An 18,830-nucleotide genomic window follows, 5' to 3' on the forward strand; every position below is an offset into this window, starting at 1 on the left:
AGGACATTCTTTGTTGTAAGACAGAAGAAAACATTTGGAATTTGGTCCCTAAGTAGAGGGAGTAGTCTTAGAAAGATACTTTGGATATTTTGCATGGGGTAGGGGATACTGAAAGTATTGTTTCTCAACATAACATGATTACCCCTGTTCCTGGTCAGAGTCTCGGTAGGGATGTAGAGATGGCCAGTACCCTAAAGAATTCTAGAACAACTTCCACTTGCTATGTATTTTAAAAAGTCATTTGGGCAAACCACGTTGGTGAGGTGGCTCGTCCCATTCAGGTTTGCTTGTTTTGCAAGTATCTGCGTATATGTCATAGTCATTTCTTTATATACAGGTGCCAGTGAACTGTATCAGTACACATCAAAGAATGAATGAATGTTATTTCAAATCTAGTTAAATGTAATTGGGTAGATGTTTTAAAAATCAGCTTTCCTGTTATCCTGATGAAGGCACATTCTTAGTGTTCTGATGAATGAGGGGAACTAGGTAATTCACAGAACACAGAAATGGGGAGAAATGACTTCTGTGAAGCTGGTTTCTGGCACTGCCATAGAAAAGACTTTTACTTCTCTGTGCCTCAGTATCCCCATCAGTAATATAGAAATAATAACGGGATACGATGACTCTTTGGTCTCTTAGGGACCAAGGAAATGTTGGCAATATGGTTCATTTTGGGGAAACTTGAGATCACTGCTAGTGTTCCTTCATCTACCTCAAGGGTATTTGTTCAGATAGATATGGCCCGAGATAAGGATAGAGAGGGGGGTTCTGTTTTCTCTGTGTATCTAAGTTAGTCTCACATCTAAGTTAGCCTCAAATTCAGCTCTAAGGTCTCTAACAAGGAAAGTGCATGGTTTAATGGTACTCCTCTGAGGACTTGGTAGCATGTGGAATACCTCCTCCAAAGTAAGAGCCCCTGGTCATAGAGCTTGAGACAGAGAAGGTGTTCTGCATCGCCTGTGGCTCTCTAGGCCCTCTGTGGTCTCAGAGGGGACCTTTGTGTTCTCCCAGGCACTGCAGACTCGAGGAGGGAAATGCCCCTATTGCTTGATAGTACTAGTGCTACTAGTACGCAAGCAGTTAGGGCCAAGGGCAGAGAACTAGAAGCGCTGAATGTTGTACCTACAAAACCATTTGGGGTATATTATAATTGACATGTAGTGGATATTCCATAGTGTTGACCAACTATATAAAGATCTAGCCATTAGGTGCTTTTTGAAAACAACATCATAGCAGCTGTTTTAACAGCTGCCATCCTTTTCCATAGTTATGATGTGAAAATAAATATAGATGTAACCACATGAGTATCATGGGTTCTTTAGAAATTACCCAGGAACTACCAGAACTTTAATAAACTAACAGGGAGGCTCATTCCAGATGGATACACCAAATATATTAATGTCTCTACCTACCGTTGACGTAGAGAGTAACAGAACTCCTGTTCCTTCCTGCCACAAAGGTGTATTCACCGGCATCACTATGCCTGGTCTCAGAGATAAACATCCGGTGGATTCTTCTCTCTATAACATACTGGTGTCGTTCTTGGATTTGGAAATTGATTTCAATGCCATCTTTATACCAGTGGGCATCAACATCATCTTCATTGACTTCAAACTCAACAACGGCACGTTGTTTCTCAATCACCTTTTGACGAAGAAACATAAAAAGAAAATTGAAGCCCAGATTTCCTTTCAGTTAACCTGTTCTTAATACTGCTCATTTGAAAAGCATGTAAAACCTACACATTATGATATAATAAGTTGAATGGGTATAGCATGTTCTAGTTTTTCCTGCCCATCCTTGGACAAATAGCACCCAAACTTCTTTTGTAGAGAATCATGCTTACACCTGCCCTGAAAAAGGAGGTTGCCCCAAACAGGGAGGGTGTCCCAAAGAGGCAATGATTTTATCCTTAAATGTTTGCTTCTTAATGAATACAACAGAAATAATGACACTTTACACCTGTGGGCTTTTTATTATTTATTACACTCTTTTAAATACTATTCAATGTGATATGAACAATAAGCTTGTGGACTAGGTAGGAACTATTTTGAAAGTGAGGAAATCGAGGTTGAGAATTGGACAATAAAGGATGGAGGGCATATCCAGGTTGTCTGAGCCCTCACTGAAGTCTTTCTCATTATGGCTAAAGGCCTGAAATGCCTGTTTTTTTCCTGGATGAGCAATACGATGAAGCTAAACCGAAACGACATTTCTCTTAACATGATACCTCCATTATATCATGTGGGAAGACTGGCACCCGAGGACAAGCTTATGTAGTAAAGAGCAAAGGTGTTTTCTCAGCATCCTTGCTAGGAATCCAGCTTTGCTCAAACTGGTCTTCCTCTTGGACCTCAGAGTAAGAGTTCCCAGCCAAGTCCCTACATACCCACCTCTCCATAACAGGCAGCTTCTGAGAAAATGCTACTTTGCTCTCAATTCCCTTAATTCTAGTTGATGTGTGAATATCACAATTAAAATTTTAGATCTTTTCTGGTTGGTGCTGTTTGGCAAGTAGCCGTTTTTTTGACAGTGAAGTTTCTACAGCTGCTTTAATTAAAAAATTTTGACAGCTGCTAAGGACACATTCCCCAAGTGAGAGGAAACTGTGACTAAATTGATGTTAGTCTAAGAAACTAGGCCAGAAGGGATCACCTGACTTACTTCTTTAAAAGACTGTGGTTAGACAATTTAAAAGTTAACAATTAAAATATAAAATTATGGATTATGGACTATCGACGATTCCCCCCAAATGTGGCATGTATCTAATACCTGAACCTCCTTTTTAATACTTCGGATGCGAACATCTCGGCCCTCTACAAAGAGGTTAGCAGTGGACGTGTTGCCTCCTGCCACTACCGTGTACTGCCCGGCGTCAGACATCCGGGTCGATGGGATGAGAAGGCGGTGTACGTATTTCTCCTGCTGTATCTTTATTCTACGGATGAAATGGAAATTGAAGTTTAATGTATGATGAATCAAAGCAAACTGGGGCTTGCTGGAATACAGCAAGATAAAACAACTAACCTGTCCGCAATCTGTAGTTCTTGGCCATCTTTCATCCACTGTACAATGATGTCAGGTTCAGAAACTTCACATTCAAACATGGCTCGCTTCTTCTCTAGAACCTTAATGTCCTTAATGTGTTTCCTAAATTCTATGTGACGAGCTGAAAAACAGCATGAAAAGAATTAACTTTTTTAACAGCTTTATTAAGATATAATTCACATACAATACAATTCACCCAGTTAAAGTAGGCAATTCAGTGGCTTTTAGTATAGTCAGAGTGGTGCAATCATTGCTACCATCAATTTGAGAACATTCTTGTTACCCCAGAAAGAAACCATGAACCCCTTGGCCATCACCCCCCAAGCCTCTCTGATTGTTTCTCCTCAGACTTAGGCCATTCTATGTCTCTATAAATGTTTATATTCTGAAAATTCATGTAAATGGAATCATACAATAAGTGATCCTTTGTGACTGGCTTCTTTCACTCAGCATAAAGTTTTCAGGGTTCATCCATGTTGTAGCACGTATCAGTACTTTGTTTTTATCGTGGAATGATAGTCCATTGCATGAAATATCACATTTTGTTTATCCATTCATCAACTGATACACTGAGTAACATTTTATATAGTATGTTTGACATTATTTTTATAAATGTGACATTTATGAAGTCATACCTTCCACGTAAAGGGTGGCTGTCGATTTAGCTTTTCCAGCCACAAAGGTATACTCAGCAGCATCTCCAAAGTGAACATTTCTGATGTTCAGTGAATGTGTGAGCTTTTTGGTTCTCATCTGGCACCTATCAGTTGATTTGATTTCCACACCATTCTTTAACCATTTGTAAGAGATGCCTTCATGATTCACTGTCACCTCAAAGGTAATGGTGTCTTTTTCTTCAGCATTGATGTCTTTCAGCATGGATGTAATCATGATTGCTGCAAAGGGGGAAGGAGACTTTATGTCAATATGATGTGGGTCACAACAGGTGCAGAATGAAAACCAGAATGTGTTTAGTATGTCTGTTAAGGTGATTACAGTTCAGAGATACAAGCTATGATAACTTCCAGGTACCCTTCTCTCTACAGGACAATGCCAAGTGATAGAGGAATCAAAAGAGCAAGTGACAGACATTGGAGCCTCATTACAGGTAGCCTTTCAATGCTACTCTAATTGAAAATTTTTATCTAGGTGGAGATGCTAGTGCCTAACTCAGTGTGAACTCTCAGTAGACATTTCAATCATTTTTTTCAGTGGACTAAATGGTCAGGAAGGAAATGTGTAAAACATGGAATAACAATGAGTCTACTGGCTATTATAGGTAGATAGATAGAAAGATAGATGGATGGATGGATGGATGGATGGATGGATGGATGGATAGACAAACAGACAGACAGACAGACAGACAGACAGACAGACAGACAGATAGATAGATAGATAGATAGATAGATAGACAGACAGACAGACAGGTAGATAGATAGACAGAATTGTCTATCTACCTGTCTATCTACCTGTCTGTCTGTCTGTCCATCCATCCATCCATCCATCTATTTACCTGGTGCCAGTACCTATCTATCTGGTGCCAAAAAAGTACACATTTTAAGAAAGGAAAAAACTGTCTTAACACTGTAATATTCAATATATACTGATAACAAAAGATGAATACAAGTCACGTTTGACTTCTGCAATTACAAAAGGTGTTCAAAGTGGTTACCATCAGCATCCAGACACTTCTGATTATGGCAAACTACTGCTGAACATAGATAACATCTCTTAAAATGTGTATACATTTTTTTTTGGCACCCAAGGTATGTATGTGTGTGTGTATATATCTAATTTATTTAATTTATTTTACTTACGGGTCACTTTCAGGGTGGCGCTGATATGGTCGTTGCCACAGACAAACGTGTATTCTGCTGCGTCCTCTGTGCTGGTGTTCATGATGATTAGCTGATGGAGTTTTCCCTGAACGACTATCTTGAACTTTTCACTCATCTCAATCTCCACACCATTCTTCAGCCACATGGAAGGAACATTGAAATGGGACACCTCACACTCAAAGGAGGCAGTTTTGGTTTCAGGCACTTCAATGCTTTTCATGGTTTTTGTAATATGTAATGCTTGAAAATCAGAGGGTACGTCAGTTAACATATTTTATTTTTAAAAAATGGGATGAATCAAACAAACAAACAAATAAATAGGCGTCATCTAGGGAAATGTGGCAGGGGCTGCCGAATACTTACTCTCCACAAACAGTTTAGCTTTGCATTCCAGTTGTCCCACCATAGCTGTATATTCCCCAGCATCGGAGGGGGAAATGTGCTGCAGCATCAGTTTGTGGACCTTCCTTTCTGACACCAGTCTGTGTTTGTCACTTGGCTTAATCTCCACATTCTTGTGAAACCATTTTACTGGAACCGTGTCATGGGAAACACTGACTTCAAAGGCAACAGTGGTATTTTCCAAGGCAGTCACATCCTTTGGCTTTTTAATGATCTTGATGGCTAACAAGAAAAGTTGAAGCAATTCAGTGATATGGTTAACTTAATGGTGCCCATGAGTTGGCAACTTATAAAGTGCTTCTAAGTCAACTTACTCTCAACGTGCAGTCTGGCACTGGCTCCTAGCCTTCCAAGCTTGAAGCCATAAACAGACTCATCCACAATGGCACAGTTTTTAATTCTCAGAGAGTAAACTGTTCCTTTGACTGAGATGTTGTATTTGTCATTGGACTGCAGCACAACTGCATTTCTGATCCACTGGACGCCCTTCACATCAGGGTGGGTTAGCTCAACAGTGAAAACAGCATCCTGTGTCTCTGTCACTGTGAGGTTCTTCAGAGTCTTCTTAATTTTGACAGCTGAAGACAAATTTAAGATTGGTTTAGAAAATATAGATCATATCATCAAATAAAAAAAGTCCTGAATGAGATCATTACCTGGTCATCTTGCAAACGAATGGTTATCAAAAATTTTGCAGTTATGTAGCACCTCTGTGTTAAAAGACTCCTTGAGATTATTTAGGAAAACCTGGGATCCAATTTGAAATATATATTGTGCAATGACTTTTCCCCCTATGTTTGAATGGGAGGAAATTTGCAAAACCATATACTAATAGCTTCATAGATTGATTGGAGAAGAATGAAAGAGGAATGGAGAATGAGAACATCTAATTTAGCTGTTCCATAGAGCTAGCACCTAAGAAATGGCTTCTTCACATAAACACATCTTATAAACAATTCTGCACCTTGTAGTATATGGCTCAGAAAGAAAGCTAAGAGAGTTTAGGATGATTTTATGAAATAAAGATTTATGGCTTCCAAAATGATTACACCATTTGACTTTTAAAATGGTAACTGTCAAGAATGTAATATGATTTGAAATGGATAAATCTGTTATTACATCACTGACCTTCAACTTTGAGTTTGGCAGATGTTTTAGAGGTGGCCACCTTGTAAGTGTACTCTCCAATGTCATCTAATTTGGTGACAGCAATGATAAGTCTCCTTTTGTGGCCATCAGATTCACTTTTAATATTGTTACTCAGCGGTAGGTGTTTGTCATCCTTCAACCATTCACCTTCGGAATCAGGGTTGGCAACTTCACATTCAAACACAGCTTCCTGGGATTCAGCTACAGTTTGGTCTGTGAGTGGCTTGGAGATGGCCCCCCCTTTGGAACAAAGGAAGTACAAGAGTGAGTCCTTTAAAAATATTTACACAATAAAGAAATCTTTGGATTTATCAAATTTAACATATCAAAATTTAAAACGTGAATTTGAAAATCATGAAATGTCCAATACAATTATGTTAACCCAGGTTGAGAAGGTGTCACAGAAGCACCACATTTTAAGTGTGCATAACTGATAACCAGCGAAAATACTGGCATCAGGAAGGTTTTGCAAATAAAAAGCAACTGTCACGTTAACATGGAATTCTGGGAATTGTAACATGTAGCATACCATGTGGAAGGCCTCTACTGCAATTCCTCTTCAAAAGCATTCTGCTTAGTTTTCTAAGGATTATTTACTGGAAATATGTCTGGTATTTGATTGGAAAAAAAATTGCTAAACATAATGTCCAAATCTTTGATGTTTCTATATGATCAGGGATTTCTATGTACTAAAAATCACTGTTTTGACAAATGTCATCTCTCCTATAAAGCTTTTCCCTCATTGCCTCCCTTGTCATAATCCACTGGCAGAAATAATTACTCCTTCAGCAACGAAGCTGCTGATGTATCTAATTTGTGAATTTCTTGAGAAAAATATCATGCCTTACTCATTTTTGTGGCCTGTGTACCTATGTCTGGCTATGGTGGATAGTTAAAAAATGCTGGGTGAAATCACATAGGGGCTCAGTTTTTTCTTGACATTTCTTGCTGTCACACATGTAAAAACATGTAATTTATATTAAATATATCAAAGTTCAGGATCTGAAATATTGTTTCAGGAGTTTTTTCATTGTCAAATCTCTGGGGAAATCTTATAATATAATACAGTATAAAGCATGAAACTTTCATACCAAATAAGAAACACTATTCCCATATGATTTACTTATCTACCAGATGTCATGGACAGCACAATTTAATCTCAGTGTAATATCCCAACTCCTTGATACTTAAATTTTAATGAATCAAACAAACTAATGATGACTTCTAGTTTTGTTCTTGATAATTGGCTTATGCTTTTGATACTTCATGTTAAAGCTAGGGATTTCTGCTGAATGAAAATGGTCTACTTTGTGTCATGAGAAAGAGATACACAAGTACATTGATTTATATATTTAAAATACCCACTGGGTTCATAAAAAAAGTGTGAAGGGAACAAAGCAATAAAAGTTAAGGAAGCAGGAGCAATCGGTTACAAAAGAAATACATGTTCAGAATAGGAATGTTTAAATAAAGCTCAATTCAACAAACATTTATTGATCATCTCTCATATAAAATACATTGGAATACTCATGGTGCAAGAAGGAGAAAGGGGGAATAAGACAAGTATATGGTAAGGACCATGAAAGAGGCACACATAAAATGATCCTGAGGTTGGAGGAGTAAGATCTTCTACAGATGGGAAGATTAAGGAGAAGGCATTTGAAGTAGGTTTGCTCGAAAGAACATTTGGAATTTAGTCTGGTGGGGACAGTGGTGCATGTACTACTGGATTTGAGAACAGACTAAGCAGAGGCATAAAAGCAAGAAAGTGATGGAAATTTTGGAAACAAATAGGCAATAACTTCTTAAATTAAAACAACTGCCACACATAAGAACTTGGATTAAATGATACATGTACCAACCTGCCACAGTAAGTTTTCCAGATGTCATATTCTCTCCAGCATAAAATGTATATTCTCCTTCATCATCTTTCATCATATTTAGAACTGTCAACTTATATATTTTTCCATGAGCTTCAATTTTATACTTAGAACTGGGTTTGATTTCTTTGTCCTTAAAATTCCACAAGACATCAATTCCTGAGTGGGACAACTCAACCTCAAAGACCACATTTTGGGTTTCTGTGCAGGTAAGGTCATGAAGACCTCTGATAATTTTAATTTCTGGGGGGGGAAAAGAAATAATCACTTGGTTATTACTACACTGGAAACATAGAATTCTTAAAATAATGACAAGTTAAATGGAAGAATCCTTACTTTCTACAGAGAGAACACAGCTGGTTTCAACTTTGCCAACCAGTAGCTTATAAGGTCCTTCATCTGAAGCATGCGTCCGGTTAATCACTAGTCGTTGCTTTGTGCCTTTGACAATGGCTTGTACACGATCATCAGGCTTGATCTGTTCATCATTTAAATACCATTTAACAGAAGTCACATCAGGGACGGAGACCTTACATTCGAGCACAGCCTTGGTACCCTCAATCACATTGAGGTCCTTTAGAGGTATGATCACATCAACGCCTGCAAAACCACACATACACAAATAAAATATATATATTAATTATGTATTAAATGTCTCTTCATTAAAGTTCACTACCGCTCTTGACAATGTGCTCATAAACAATTTAAGTTGCACTCACTATAGACATAGACGCGTCCACTGGTTGACAGTCCAAGGAGTGGAATGTTGAAGGAGTAATTTCCAGCATCCTCCTTAGTCATGTCTTCAATGAGAAGCATGTGTGACTGTTTGTCTATCACAATGTGAACTCTGTCACTGGGCTGTACTTCTTGGCCATCTTTCATCCAGACTCCTTCCACATTTTCTAAGGAGACTTTAACTTCAAGCTGAACAATGTCGCCTTCGCAGACTTTTTGATCACTAAGTCCTTGTAGAATAGCAATGGGGCGGGCTGTGAAACATATCGAGGAAAAAAAACGTTACAATCATTTTTTTAATCAATAAACCATAATGATGCTCCCTGCAGGCCAACAGGAATGGGAAAACTCACGTTTCATCTTTAGTTTACAGGTTGTCTTTTTCCCGTCAACAACAAAGCTGTATTCTCCCTGGTCCTCTTTGGTCACCTCCTTGACTGTGAGGTTCTGACGTCCACGGCGAGATGTAATTGTGTATTTGCCATTGGATTTAAGCTCTACATCATTGTGATACCATTTGCCTTCTATATTTTCTGGGGATACAATGCATTCTAACTCTCCTGAAAATGATTCTTGAACTTCTATATCCTGAAGTTCTTTCACAAATTCAATAATTGCACCTGAGGAATAAGATAAGGAGAAGTTAATTTCCTTAGAGAGTTATACATCTAGACTTAGGATAAAAAAAATTCCTTGTATATCTCTTCCATACTATCAGGAATATTCTTAATATCCTGCTAGTCCTGATAGACTGAGAAATAAATTTTCAATAAAAAGGGGTTATTTTAATTTTTAAGTTATTTTTGAAACTACAGTTATATTTCAATAAAAAATTTTTTTAAACCAGGCATAAAAATAACCTTTTTATAAATCCAAATTGTCAATTTTCTTTTTTAAAAAAATTGAAGTTTGTTGGGGATGACAATGTTAGTAAAATTACATAGGTTTCAGGTAATATTAAAATTCTGTAATATTAATACATCATCTATATATCACGTTGTATGTTCACCACCCAGAGTCAGTTCTCCTTCCATCACCATATATTTGATCCCCTTTACCCTCATCTACTACTCCCTCCCCCCTTACGCTCTGGTAACCACTAAACCATTGTCTGTGTCTATGAGTTTTGTTTATTTGTTTATCTTGTTCCTTTGTTGCTTTCAGTTTATATCCCACGTATCAGTGAAATTATATGGTTCTCGACTTTTTCTGTCTGCAATTGTCAATATTCTTAATTAGTAGTATAAATTCATGATTCTTGCTATGGAGCTTATATCCAATTTCCAAATAATTATTTTTTATGAAGGGAAAATTGCAGAGCTAATTTTATTAGATATTAAGAGTGACTTTAAAACTAAAGTAAACATTGAAAGAACTATTTATTACCTTCGACAATAAGTTTAGCCGTTGTTTTTACATTTTCATCTTCCACAAGTGCACAGCTGTAGTTTCCAGCATCAGCTGTGTCGATTGTCAGTACAGAGAGGAAGTGAACCTTTCTGTCAGAATGCATCCTATATTTATCTCCCATCTGAATCTCCACACCATCTTTATACCATTTCACTTTGACAAATGGCTCTGAAGTTTCACATTCAAAGGTTGCCATGGTGTCTTTTTCCTTGGCAACAACATCTTGTAATTCCTGTGTGAAAGTGATCAATTGCTTGGCTACAAGAAAAAGAAAAAAAAAAGCACATTATATTAAATTAAATTCACAGTTTGAATAATGGGAAAAGAAAATAAAAAGAAATGTGCTACTGGATATTCATGTATAGAGACAGATCCATCTAATCAAAGAAATTCAAATTACCTTGGACAAGTAAGAATGCATGGCTTGAGGTTTCCCCAGCTATATTGATGGCTTTTACCATGATGCTAGCAGAGTCTTCAGAAGTCACATCTCTTATGACCAGCTCACAAACATTGTCTTCAGGCCAGTACCAGTAGATTCTGTCAGAGCGTTCGATCTTGACACCATTTTTGTACCATTCACATTCAGGATCTGGTTTTCCCACGACTCTGACCCGGAAGTGTGCATCAGTTCCTTGGCCCACTGTTTGACTTTGGATTCTTTCAAAGATTTTGGGGGCCTCCATACTGGGACTTAATTCAATTCTATCAGGTTTAAAAGTTGGAATAGTGATTTTGCCTTCTTCAGCAAGAGCTTTCTTCTCCTCTTCAGTTAGCTCTTTGGTCCAGTGGAGAAGTTCATCTTTTGTCTTCTTTAGGAGTTCTTCATAGGATTCATCCTTTTTACGAGATTTGAGCTCCACAGCGGTAATGGCTTCATAATAGCCCTCCTCTGTTCTGCGCTTGAATTTACTGCGCAGCTCTTCTGACTCTTCAGACACTTTTTCATGGGTAATTCTCTCAGCCCTTTTCAGCTTCACAATTTCCTTGCTGTCGGTGGTGTCAACAGGTCTATCTACTTTTTGTACTTCAAACTGAAGCTTTCCAGGTTCATGCACGTGAAACTCGGGCTTTGGTTCAGGGGCTCGCCTAAGGACAGACCTAAAATCTTCCCTTTGTTGGATCTCTAGTTTGACTTTATGCTCTGTCACACCTTCAGGATTTTCTGCAGTGACCTTGACTTCCCCTGTATCATATGATTTGCAGTCTACGATGTCCAGATAATGAATGCCATCATAGCGAACTCTGAACCTTTTGCTTTTACGGATCAGCTGTCCATTGAGGTACCAGTTGACTTTGGGCTGAGGATAACCTGTCACACGGCAACGGAATCTAGCAGTCTCCCCTTCGAGTACTCTTACTGGCTCTGGGAACAAGACAATGTCTGGCTTTTGCTTCTCTTTTTGATCTGTTGTTACACCTGCAAGTGCACCTTCGTGAGCCATCCTCTCTAATTCCTCAATTCTCTGTAAGCCTTTCCTCCCCTCAGGCAACTGAGATTCTTCCACAAGACTTTTCTCATCTTTAACAATAAGGGTAGCGGATGTGTGATCTGTTCCATATTTGTTAGTGGCTCTGCAAGTAATGATGCCACTATCTCTAGAATATGCAACTCCGTAATCAAGGCTGCAATACCCAAATTCATTGATCATTCGAAGCCTGTTGGCTGCTTCAAGTGGCTTTCCATCATGGAGCCATTCCACCACCATCGTTGGGTCACCAATTGGTGTTAGCCTGCATTCAAAATGGGCAGGCCCAATGCGCTTGAGTCTTAAGGAAGTGAGTTTTTTCTTGAAAAATGGTTTCTGCTGTTTCTCTTTGTCGTAGAGGTCACCCTCTTCCCATTGCTCTTGACCATATCGCAAATGGAGGGGCTCCAGCTCTGGGGCTGCAATCTCCTTTGCTCTATATGTCCCTCGTGGGATGATTAATCTTCTCTCTGGTTCAGGCTCTGCAAACTCAACTTCAACATTTACTTTGCATCTTGTAGTGTCTCGGCCAGCCTTATTAATAGCAGTTGCAGTGTACCAGGCAGAATCTTGGCTGACAGTGGAATCAATTTTAAGGGCAGCTTCTCCCTTTGTTCCTTCAATTCTAAAAAAAAAAAAAAAAAAAAAAAAAAAAAGGGAAAAGAAATCATTAATACAGAAATTGTTGCTTCCTTGGTAATTGGATTTATAGAATGAGCTTAGTTTTATTATTCCCCAGCAAACTTACCTAATTTTTGGATATTTATGAGGTACAATGATTTCACTGTTTTTCAACCACACAATGTCAGGATTAGGATTACCCGTAGCTCTGACTTTCATTTCAAGTCGGGAACCTTCCTTTACATTGACGTTTTTCAGTTTTTCCACAAACACTGGTTTAACCTGATGTTCCACAGCTGAAAGAGAGAGGTCATCATTTAGAGAGAACAGGGCTGAAATACCTGTGTATAATCCAAGTGATAAGGTAATTTCTTTTTTATTTTAAAAGCAAATACCTTCCACAGTTAAAATCATTGAAATTGAAGATTTGCCTGCCCTGTTTTGGGCAACCACAGTCCATTCCCCAGAATCACTGGGTGATGTAGGGACAATAATCAGTGATTGGGTACCATCTTCTTTAATGACTATTTTATGGGTATAGTCATTGATAACTTGCTGACCTGTCAAAAAGACAAGTGAAAAAACCGGATTACTAAAACAGTTTTTTTTTTTAAATTGTTGGACACTCGCATAAGCTTATTTTGAGTTTAATAATTTGTGAGCAAAAACTTATCATACTTACCATCATGAAACCAGAAGGTCTCCGGCATAGGTCTACCCACAACCTTTAAGTCAAATCTGGCAGTTTGCCCTTCTAAACATTTGAAAGAAGCAGGTTTTAACACAAAGACTGGCTTATACAGTCTCTCAAGTTGTGCCTCATCTGTTTCCTCCAGCCTACGTCCAGGAGACATTCTTGCAGGGGACATTCGTGCAGGTGACATCCTTGCAGGAGACATCCGTGCAGGAGACATGCGTATAGGAGACCTGCTCACTGAACGTGGAGAGATGGATCTGAAAAACAAAGGAAAACGGAACATTTTCATGAGGCATAGAGGAGAAACAGCAAAATAAACACAGCTCTCTCTATCTTGTTCATTAATGTTATTTTAGAATTTAGTTCTTGTGTGTTGTAGGAGGCACTTGCCCACAAAACTATATTTTTCCTATATCCTCAATTCAGTCAGTACTCATTTAATAATACAGCCAGGTATCAGGTACTCAGAATCTTGGAACAATCCTTAATACTATCTTTCTCTCAACACCTGGATTTATTTAGTCAACAAGCCTTTTTGATTCTACTACCAAAATATCTCAAGAAATGTCGGTAGGTTAAATAAGCCAATTAATAAATTTATGGAAAAAGAAAAACATTCTTTTTTATACAACAGGAGGAAAAACGTAGAAATTATTTGGAAAACAAAACAAAACAAAACCCTATCTACATTTTGCAGCCAGAATGGCTTGGATTGTATTTCAAGTGCTGGCACCACCATTTATGGGCTAGTTAAACTAAGGCAGTTTTCATAGGATTGCAGAGACTCAGTGTCTCCACTTCCAAAATAGAAATAATAACCCCTGCTTTGCTGGGCTGGCCCGATGGCTCAGGTGGTTAGAGCTCCATGCTCCTAACTCCGAAGGCTGCCGGTTCGATTCCCACATGGGCCAGTGGGCTCTCAACCACAAGGTTGCCAGTTCAATTCCTCGAGTCCCGCAAGGGATGGTAGGCTCTGCCCCCTGCAACTAAGATTGAACACGGCACCTTGAGCTGAGCTGCCTCTGGGCTCCCAGATGGCTCAGTTGGTTGGAGCACATCCTCTCAACCACAAGGTCGCCAGTTTGACTCCTGCAAGGGATGGTGGGCTGTGCCCCCTGCAACTAGAAACGGCAACTGGACCTGGAGCTGAGCTGTGCCCTCCACAACTAAGATTGAACAACTTGACAACAACTTGAAGCTGAATAGCACCCTCCACAACTAAGATTGAAAGGACAACAACTTAGGAAAAAAGCCTGGAAGTACACACTGTTCCCCGATAAAGTCCTGTTCCCCTTCCCCAATAAAATCTTAAAAAATAATAATAATAATAATAATAATAATAATAATAATAATAATCCCTGCTTTGCAGGGTTGTTGTATAAATTGGGGCCAACAAATGTAAAATCAGGTGTTAGATAAAGTTGATAATCAAAGCCTGATTAGATCCTTATTTATATCAGATATGATACTGGCAAAATGAAGAGTATGCTACACTAATGAAAATGCTTTGCTCATCTTCCATAGAGGCAAGAAATTCAAACTCTTGGTGATCATTAGTATTGCTAATGGAAGGTTTCTGATATCTCAGCCTTCAGTTTTGTTTCCCCCCCACACACAACAGCAATTCACTACTGGGATATTTGGTGTTTTAAACAATTTAAATACTAACCAACCCAAATTATTACTATGAGTCTTACCTGATTCTGCTCATTGGCTCTGGCGTGGGTATGTAAGTCGGAGCACCAAATGGAGCAGCAGGTTCCACATACAATTTTCCAGAGCAAATTGCATTTCCTTTAATATTGCTGGCAAACGCAGTATAGATTCCCTCATCTTCTGGAAGAACAACAGGTATGCGCAGACTAGCTCTGCCATCTTGTAGAAACTCCATTTGGTATCTCTCTCCATGTTTGATGCGCTTGCCGTCTTTGTACCATGCAATCTGCAAATGACATGCATATGTGAATGAAATTTAGGTAAAATAGTTATAGTGTAACTGATTTCTATCTCTATTGTGGCATGGAGGTCGAATAAATGTTTATATTTTACCTTGGGTAATGGATATCCAGACATCTTGCAATGAAAAGTAACACCCATCCCCTCAAGGATTCTATAATTCTTGATTCTTAAATCAAATCCTGCTTCAACAGCTTCAGATTCAGAAATATCAACTGCCATCTTTTCTTCACCATCTTCTTCAAGAAGTTCTTCTAACGTAGTCTTTATTATTCTGTATTCAATTTCTTTAATAAGCCTCTCTTCAAAGGAAGAAATATGGAATTCCTATGTAGTAAAAGAGATGACAGTTTGTTAAGAAGATATATCCTTACTGACAGAAATTCTTTAAAGATATTAGTTTCAGAGATAAAGATTGATTAAAGTATTTAACTGGGAGAAAAAGTTAGAAAGCTCTTTTGTTTGTTTTATGTCTTTTAATCTGCGTTACCGTCATCTTTGCCAGTTTATACTGTGGTATCTCAGGTAAATGGTATTCTAAAAGTACAGGTTACACATATGGAATGTTCATCATTCATGTGAAGGGATACTGGCAGTAATGAACTTGGTCATGCTAATATTTGTGTTTTCTGATTATATATAATCCCTATTTCTAAAGTCATATTTTGTTGCATATATGTAATCCCTATTTCTAAAGTTATATGTGCAACATGTCATGAAGATTAAGGAAAGTTGTTGGCAGTGGACCTGAACGTACTAATAGTAATCTAACCTGACTCCATCACTTGAAAATGAAAATATCAAACAAAAAATATGGGCATTGTGTCAGGAAAGTATAATTTATAAAATGGTTTATTTGGTCATTATTGTTACACTCACCTGGTCTTCTACAAAAGTTCTGACCATCACAGTATCTTTGGCCATTTTCTTCCTAATTAAGGCCTGTTCTTTTTCATACTCTTTTTCATAATCAGAGTATACAAATCCAGGGGCTATTTCTCCAATTTTAGGTTCTTGCATAAATGCAGTCATTTGTGTCTGATAAAACATTTCTTGTTGGGACTTCATCAGTGCCTCATACTCAGCTAGGAGTTAAGAACATAATTTAATTTTTATTGTCCTTATGTAAAAGCCTTTATGCCTCACATTAGGGAAAGCTGATAATCAAAAGCCTGATTTTCCACATTTTACTATCAAGGTGCTCAATAAATATTTATTAGATTGAATTTAAAACCCAAACTTACACTAAAAAGTCAAACCAACCACTACTATTGTAGAAAGATTTCATATTAACAGTTAATCTTTTGGGATCTATCCTAGAGATCTCCTTAATTTACTAGGTAGCTTTTGGCAATTCATTTACCTCCTGATTCTTAAATGCTTTATTTGCTAAATGGGGATAATATCTTAACTTCTCCAAGGGGTGTTGTACAGATCAAAGGAGACAGTGTGAAATGGTCCACTGTAAATATGAATAGCTAAGCACAGATAATGGCAACCTACATATACATTTTATTTGGCCTAAATGCTATTACGTTGTGTTTTTTTCAAATTACTCATGAATTTTTAAAATTGTGATTTCCAGCTCTTCCCTAAAATATCAAAAGCTCTAGCAACACTGAGCCTGAAAGCAACATAGTGCCCCATATGGAGATGGGGCACTACTGCCCCCTTGAGGCAGGGCACATACTCTGCAGTCAGCCATTGTCTTCCTTGCACTCATTGATACTATCTGTCTGGATCTGGAAGGCAACTGGATTTAGAATTCCTGCATCTTCAAAGATATAATATGTACCAAATGAATGCACTAAATAGAAACTATTGCTAGAAACTTGGAAGCTTTCCATCAGTATGGCTTTTGAGTCCATGTGGTCTAAAACATTTTCTATTACAGCTAAGGCCAAGAAGGGAGGGTGATAGGGAGAGAACCAAGGAACTGCAACAGGCCTTTCGACAAACACATAGCACTGCTACCTTCATATATTTTCATTTTTATAAGACTCATAAGAACCAGTCTGAGTTGCACTTACCTTCTTCAAGCAAGGAGGCAGATGCAGAGGTTTCCCCATGCTTATTACGAATAACAATAGTGTATTCTCCAGCGTCATCAGCAAAAGTCATTGAAATCACCAGTTTGCACTCACCGGTTTGTTTGTTGTAACTTACTTTGTACCTTTATGGAAATGAACAAACAAAAATGCAGTCATATATCACCTTAATGTGAGTAAAATCATCCTTACGTGGATCTGGGGTATAAAATTTAACAATCCTAAATATATGACTAAGCTCTACTATAGAATATAAGATTGCTGAAAATTGAGAAAAATACATGGACACAAGTAATGAGGGCCAAACAAGTTAAAAGTTTCATTTTAAGGAATATTCATATACTCAAATAATAGAATATAATACTACTAGAATCAGACACATGGAAATAAGGGGCTGCCACGTTCATGTTAGCAAACAGTTATTTCAAAACTTAGGTACTTTCTCTTTTTTCATTATTTTGTTCATTTTTTAATTTTAAGATCACATTGATAATTAAAACAATGAATTCTTTTAAATATTTCAGGATTAAGCCTCTAGTACACTATATTTCTTATTACGATATGATAGTTACATATTTAAATCATCAGGTTACCTTTTTTTGTCTTAAGTGGCCGCAAATTCAAACCTAAATTTTATATTCAATTGCAGCAAATTTATTAGCATAAGTTTTCATGTATTACTAACTTTGTTCTTCATTACATGACCCTTATGCTTTTATCTTTTAGCAACTTAATTATTATATATTTTTATTGAAAGTTGTCTCAGATTATTTCTGGAAGAATATGTGTGGGTGTGTGCAGGTAAAAACACCTGTAAAAATACACATTTGCTCTATTTTAGTAGCTCTATAAATAAATCAAGCTAGAATATAAAGGAATATATCTTCCATCCACTTTTTTCACATAGCTTTGTTTCTCAGTAATACTTTGTACAAGAATGTGAAAATACCTCAAAACACACTATAAAAGCTCCATAATGAAACAGCCTACATTTGGGGATGATGGGGTAAGTATATTCTACTTCTCTCCAGGCTTCATATACATGTTACACAAATCACAAAGAATTATATCATTCAGCCATCAAAATACCTGTATCCAGTGGTTAGAGGAACGCCGGATTTTTTCCAGTAGACATGGGGCTTTGGGTTGCCCCCAATCTGGCATTCAAACACAATGCTCGCACCTTCCACCAGTCTCTGGACCACTGGTTTTACAATGAAGAAAGGAGCGGCAGGTTCTCCTGGCTCTGCTCGTTCCTCTGTGATGCTTGCGTCAGTCATTACCACATCTCTTGACTCTATAAAGCTGGAAAAAGAATTTCCTTCATATTAGCTTCTGGATTGCAATTGGTCAATACTAAAGTGACTTAAAAATCAATACTGTACAGTTGACTCTTGAACAAAGCAGGGGTTAGGGGTACTGACCCCACACAGTTGAAAATCCACATTATAACTTTGACTCTGAAGTCGGCCCTTTACGTTCGCAGGTTTCACAGCTGCAGATTCAACCAACTGCGGATTGAAAACAGTATTTTCAATCCGCAGTTGGCAATCTGGAGCTGTGAATGTGAA

The 18,830-nt window shown here is 37.9% G+C and overlaps 1 protein-coding gene across 1 annotated transcript in view; it reads right to left on the reverse strand.

The window, feature by feature from the left end:
• The window catches only part of TTN (titin), a 272,150-nt gene that overhangs the window by 228,217 nt on the left and 25,103 nt on the right, over positions 1-18,830 (reverse strand). The window contains exons 20-41 of the mRNA XM_081051210.1: positions 18,349-18,564; positions 17,242-17,384; positions 16,091-16,296; positions 15,305-15,538; positions 14,953-15,197; positions 13,241-13,512; positions 12,954-13,118; positions 12,686-12,854; positions 10,869-12,562; positions 10,445-10,726; positions 9,412-9,678; positions 9,040-9,312; positions 8,657-8,920; positions 8,303-8,563; positions 6,420-6,680; positions 5,606-5,869; positions 5,253-5,513; positions 4,869-5,129; positions 3,687-3,947; positions 3,031-3,172; positions 2,776-2,941; positions 1,416-1,647 (exon numbers count right to left, since the gene is read on the reverse strand). Coding sequence (XP_080907336.1) covers positions 1,416-1,647; positions 2,776-2,941; positions 3,031-3,172; positions 3,687-3,947; positions 4,869-5,129; positions 5,253-5,513; positions 5,606-5,869; positions 6,420-6,680; positions 8,303-8,563; positions 8,657-8,920; positions 9,040-9,312; positions 9,412-9,678; positions 10,445-10,726; positions 10,869-12,562; positions 12,686-12,854; positions 12,954-13,118; positions 13,241-13,512; positions 14,953-15,197; positions 15,305-15,538; positions 16,091-16,296; positions 17,242-17,384; positions 18,349-18,564 — 6,539 coding nt within the window. The remainder of the gene's footprint in view (positions 1-1,415; positions 1,648-2,775; positions 2,942-3,030; positions 3,173-3,686; positions 3,948-4,868; positions 5,130-5,252; positions 5,514-5,605; positions 5,870-6,419; positions 6,681-8,302; positions 8,564-8,656; positions 8,921-9,039; positions 9,313-9,411; positions 9,679-10,444; positions 10,727-10,868; positions 12,563-12,685; positions 12,855-12,953; positions 13,119-13,240; positions 13,513-14,952; positions 15,198-15,304; positions 15,539-16,090; positions 16,297-17,241; positions 17,385-18,348; positions 18,565-18,830) is intronic.

This window comes from Rhinolophus hipposideros (genome assembly GCF_964194185.1).
Source record: "Rhinolophus hipposideros genome assembly, chromosome: 6".
NCBI lineage: Eukaryota > Metazoa > Chordata > Mammalia > Chiroptera > Rhinolophidae > Rhinolophus > Rhinolophus hipposideros.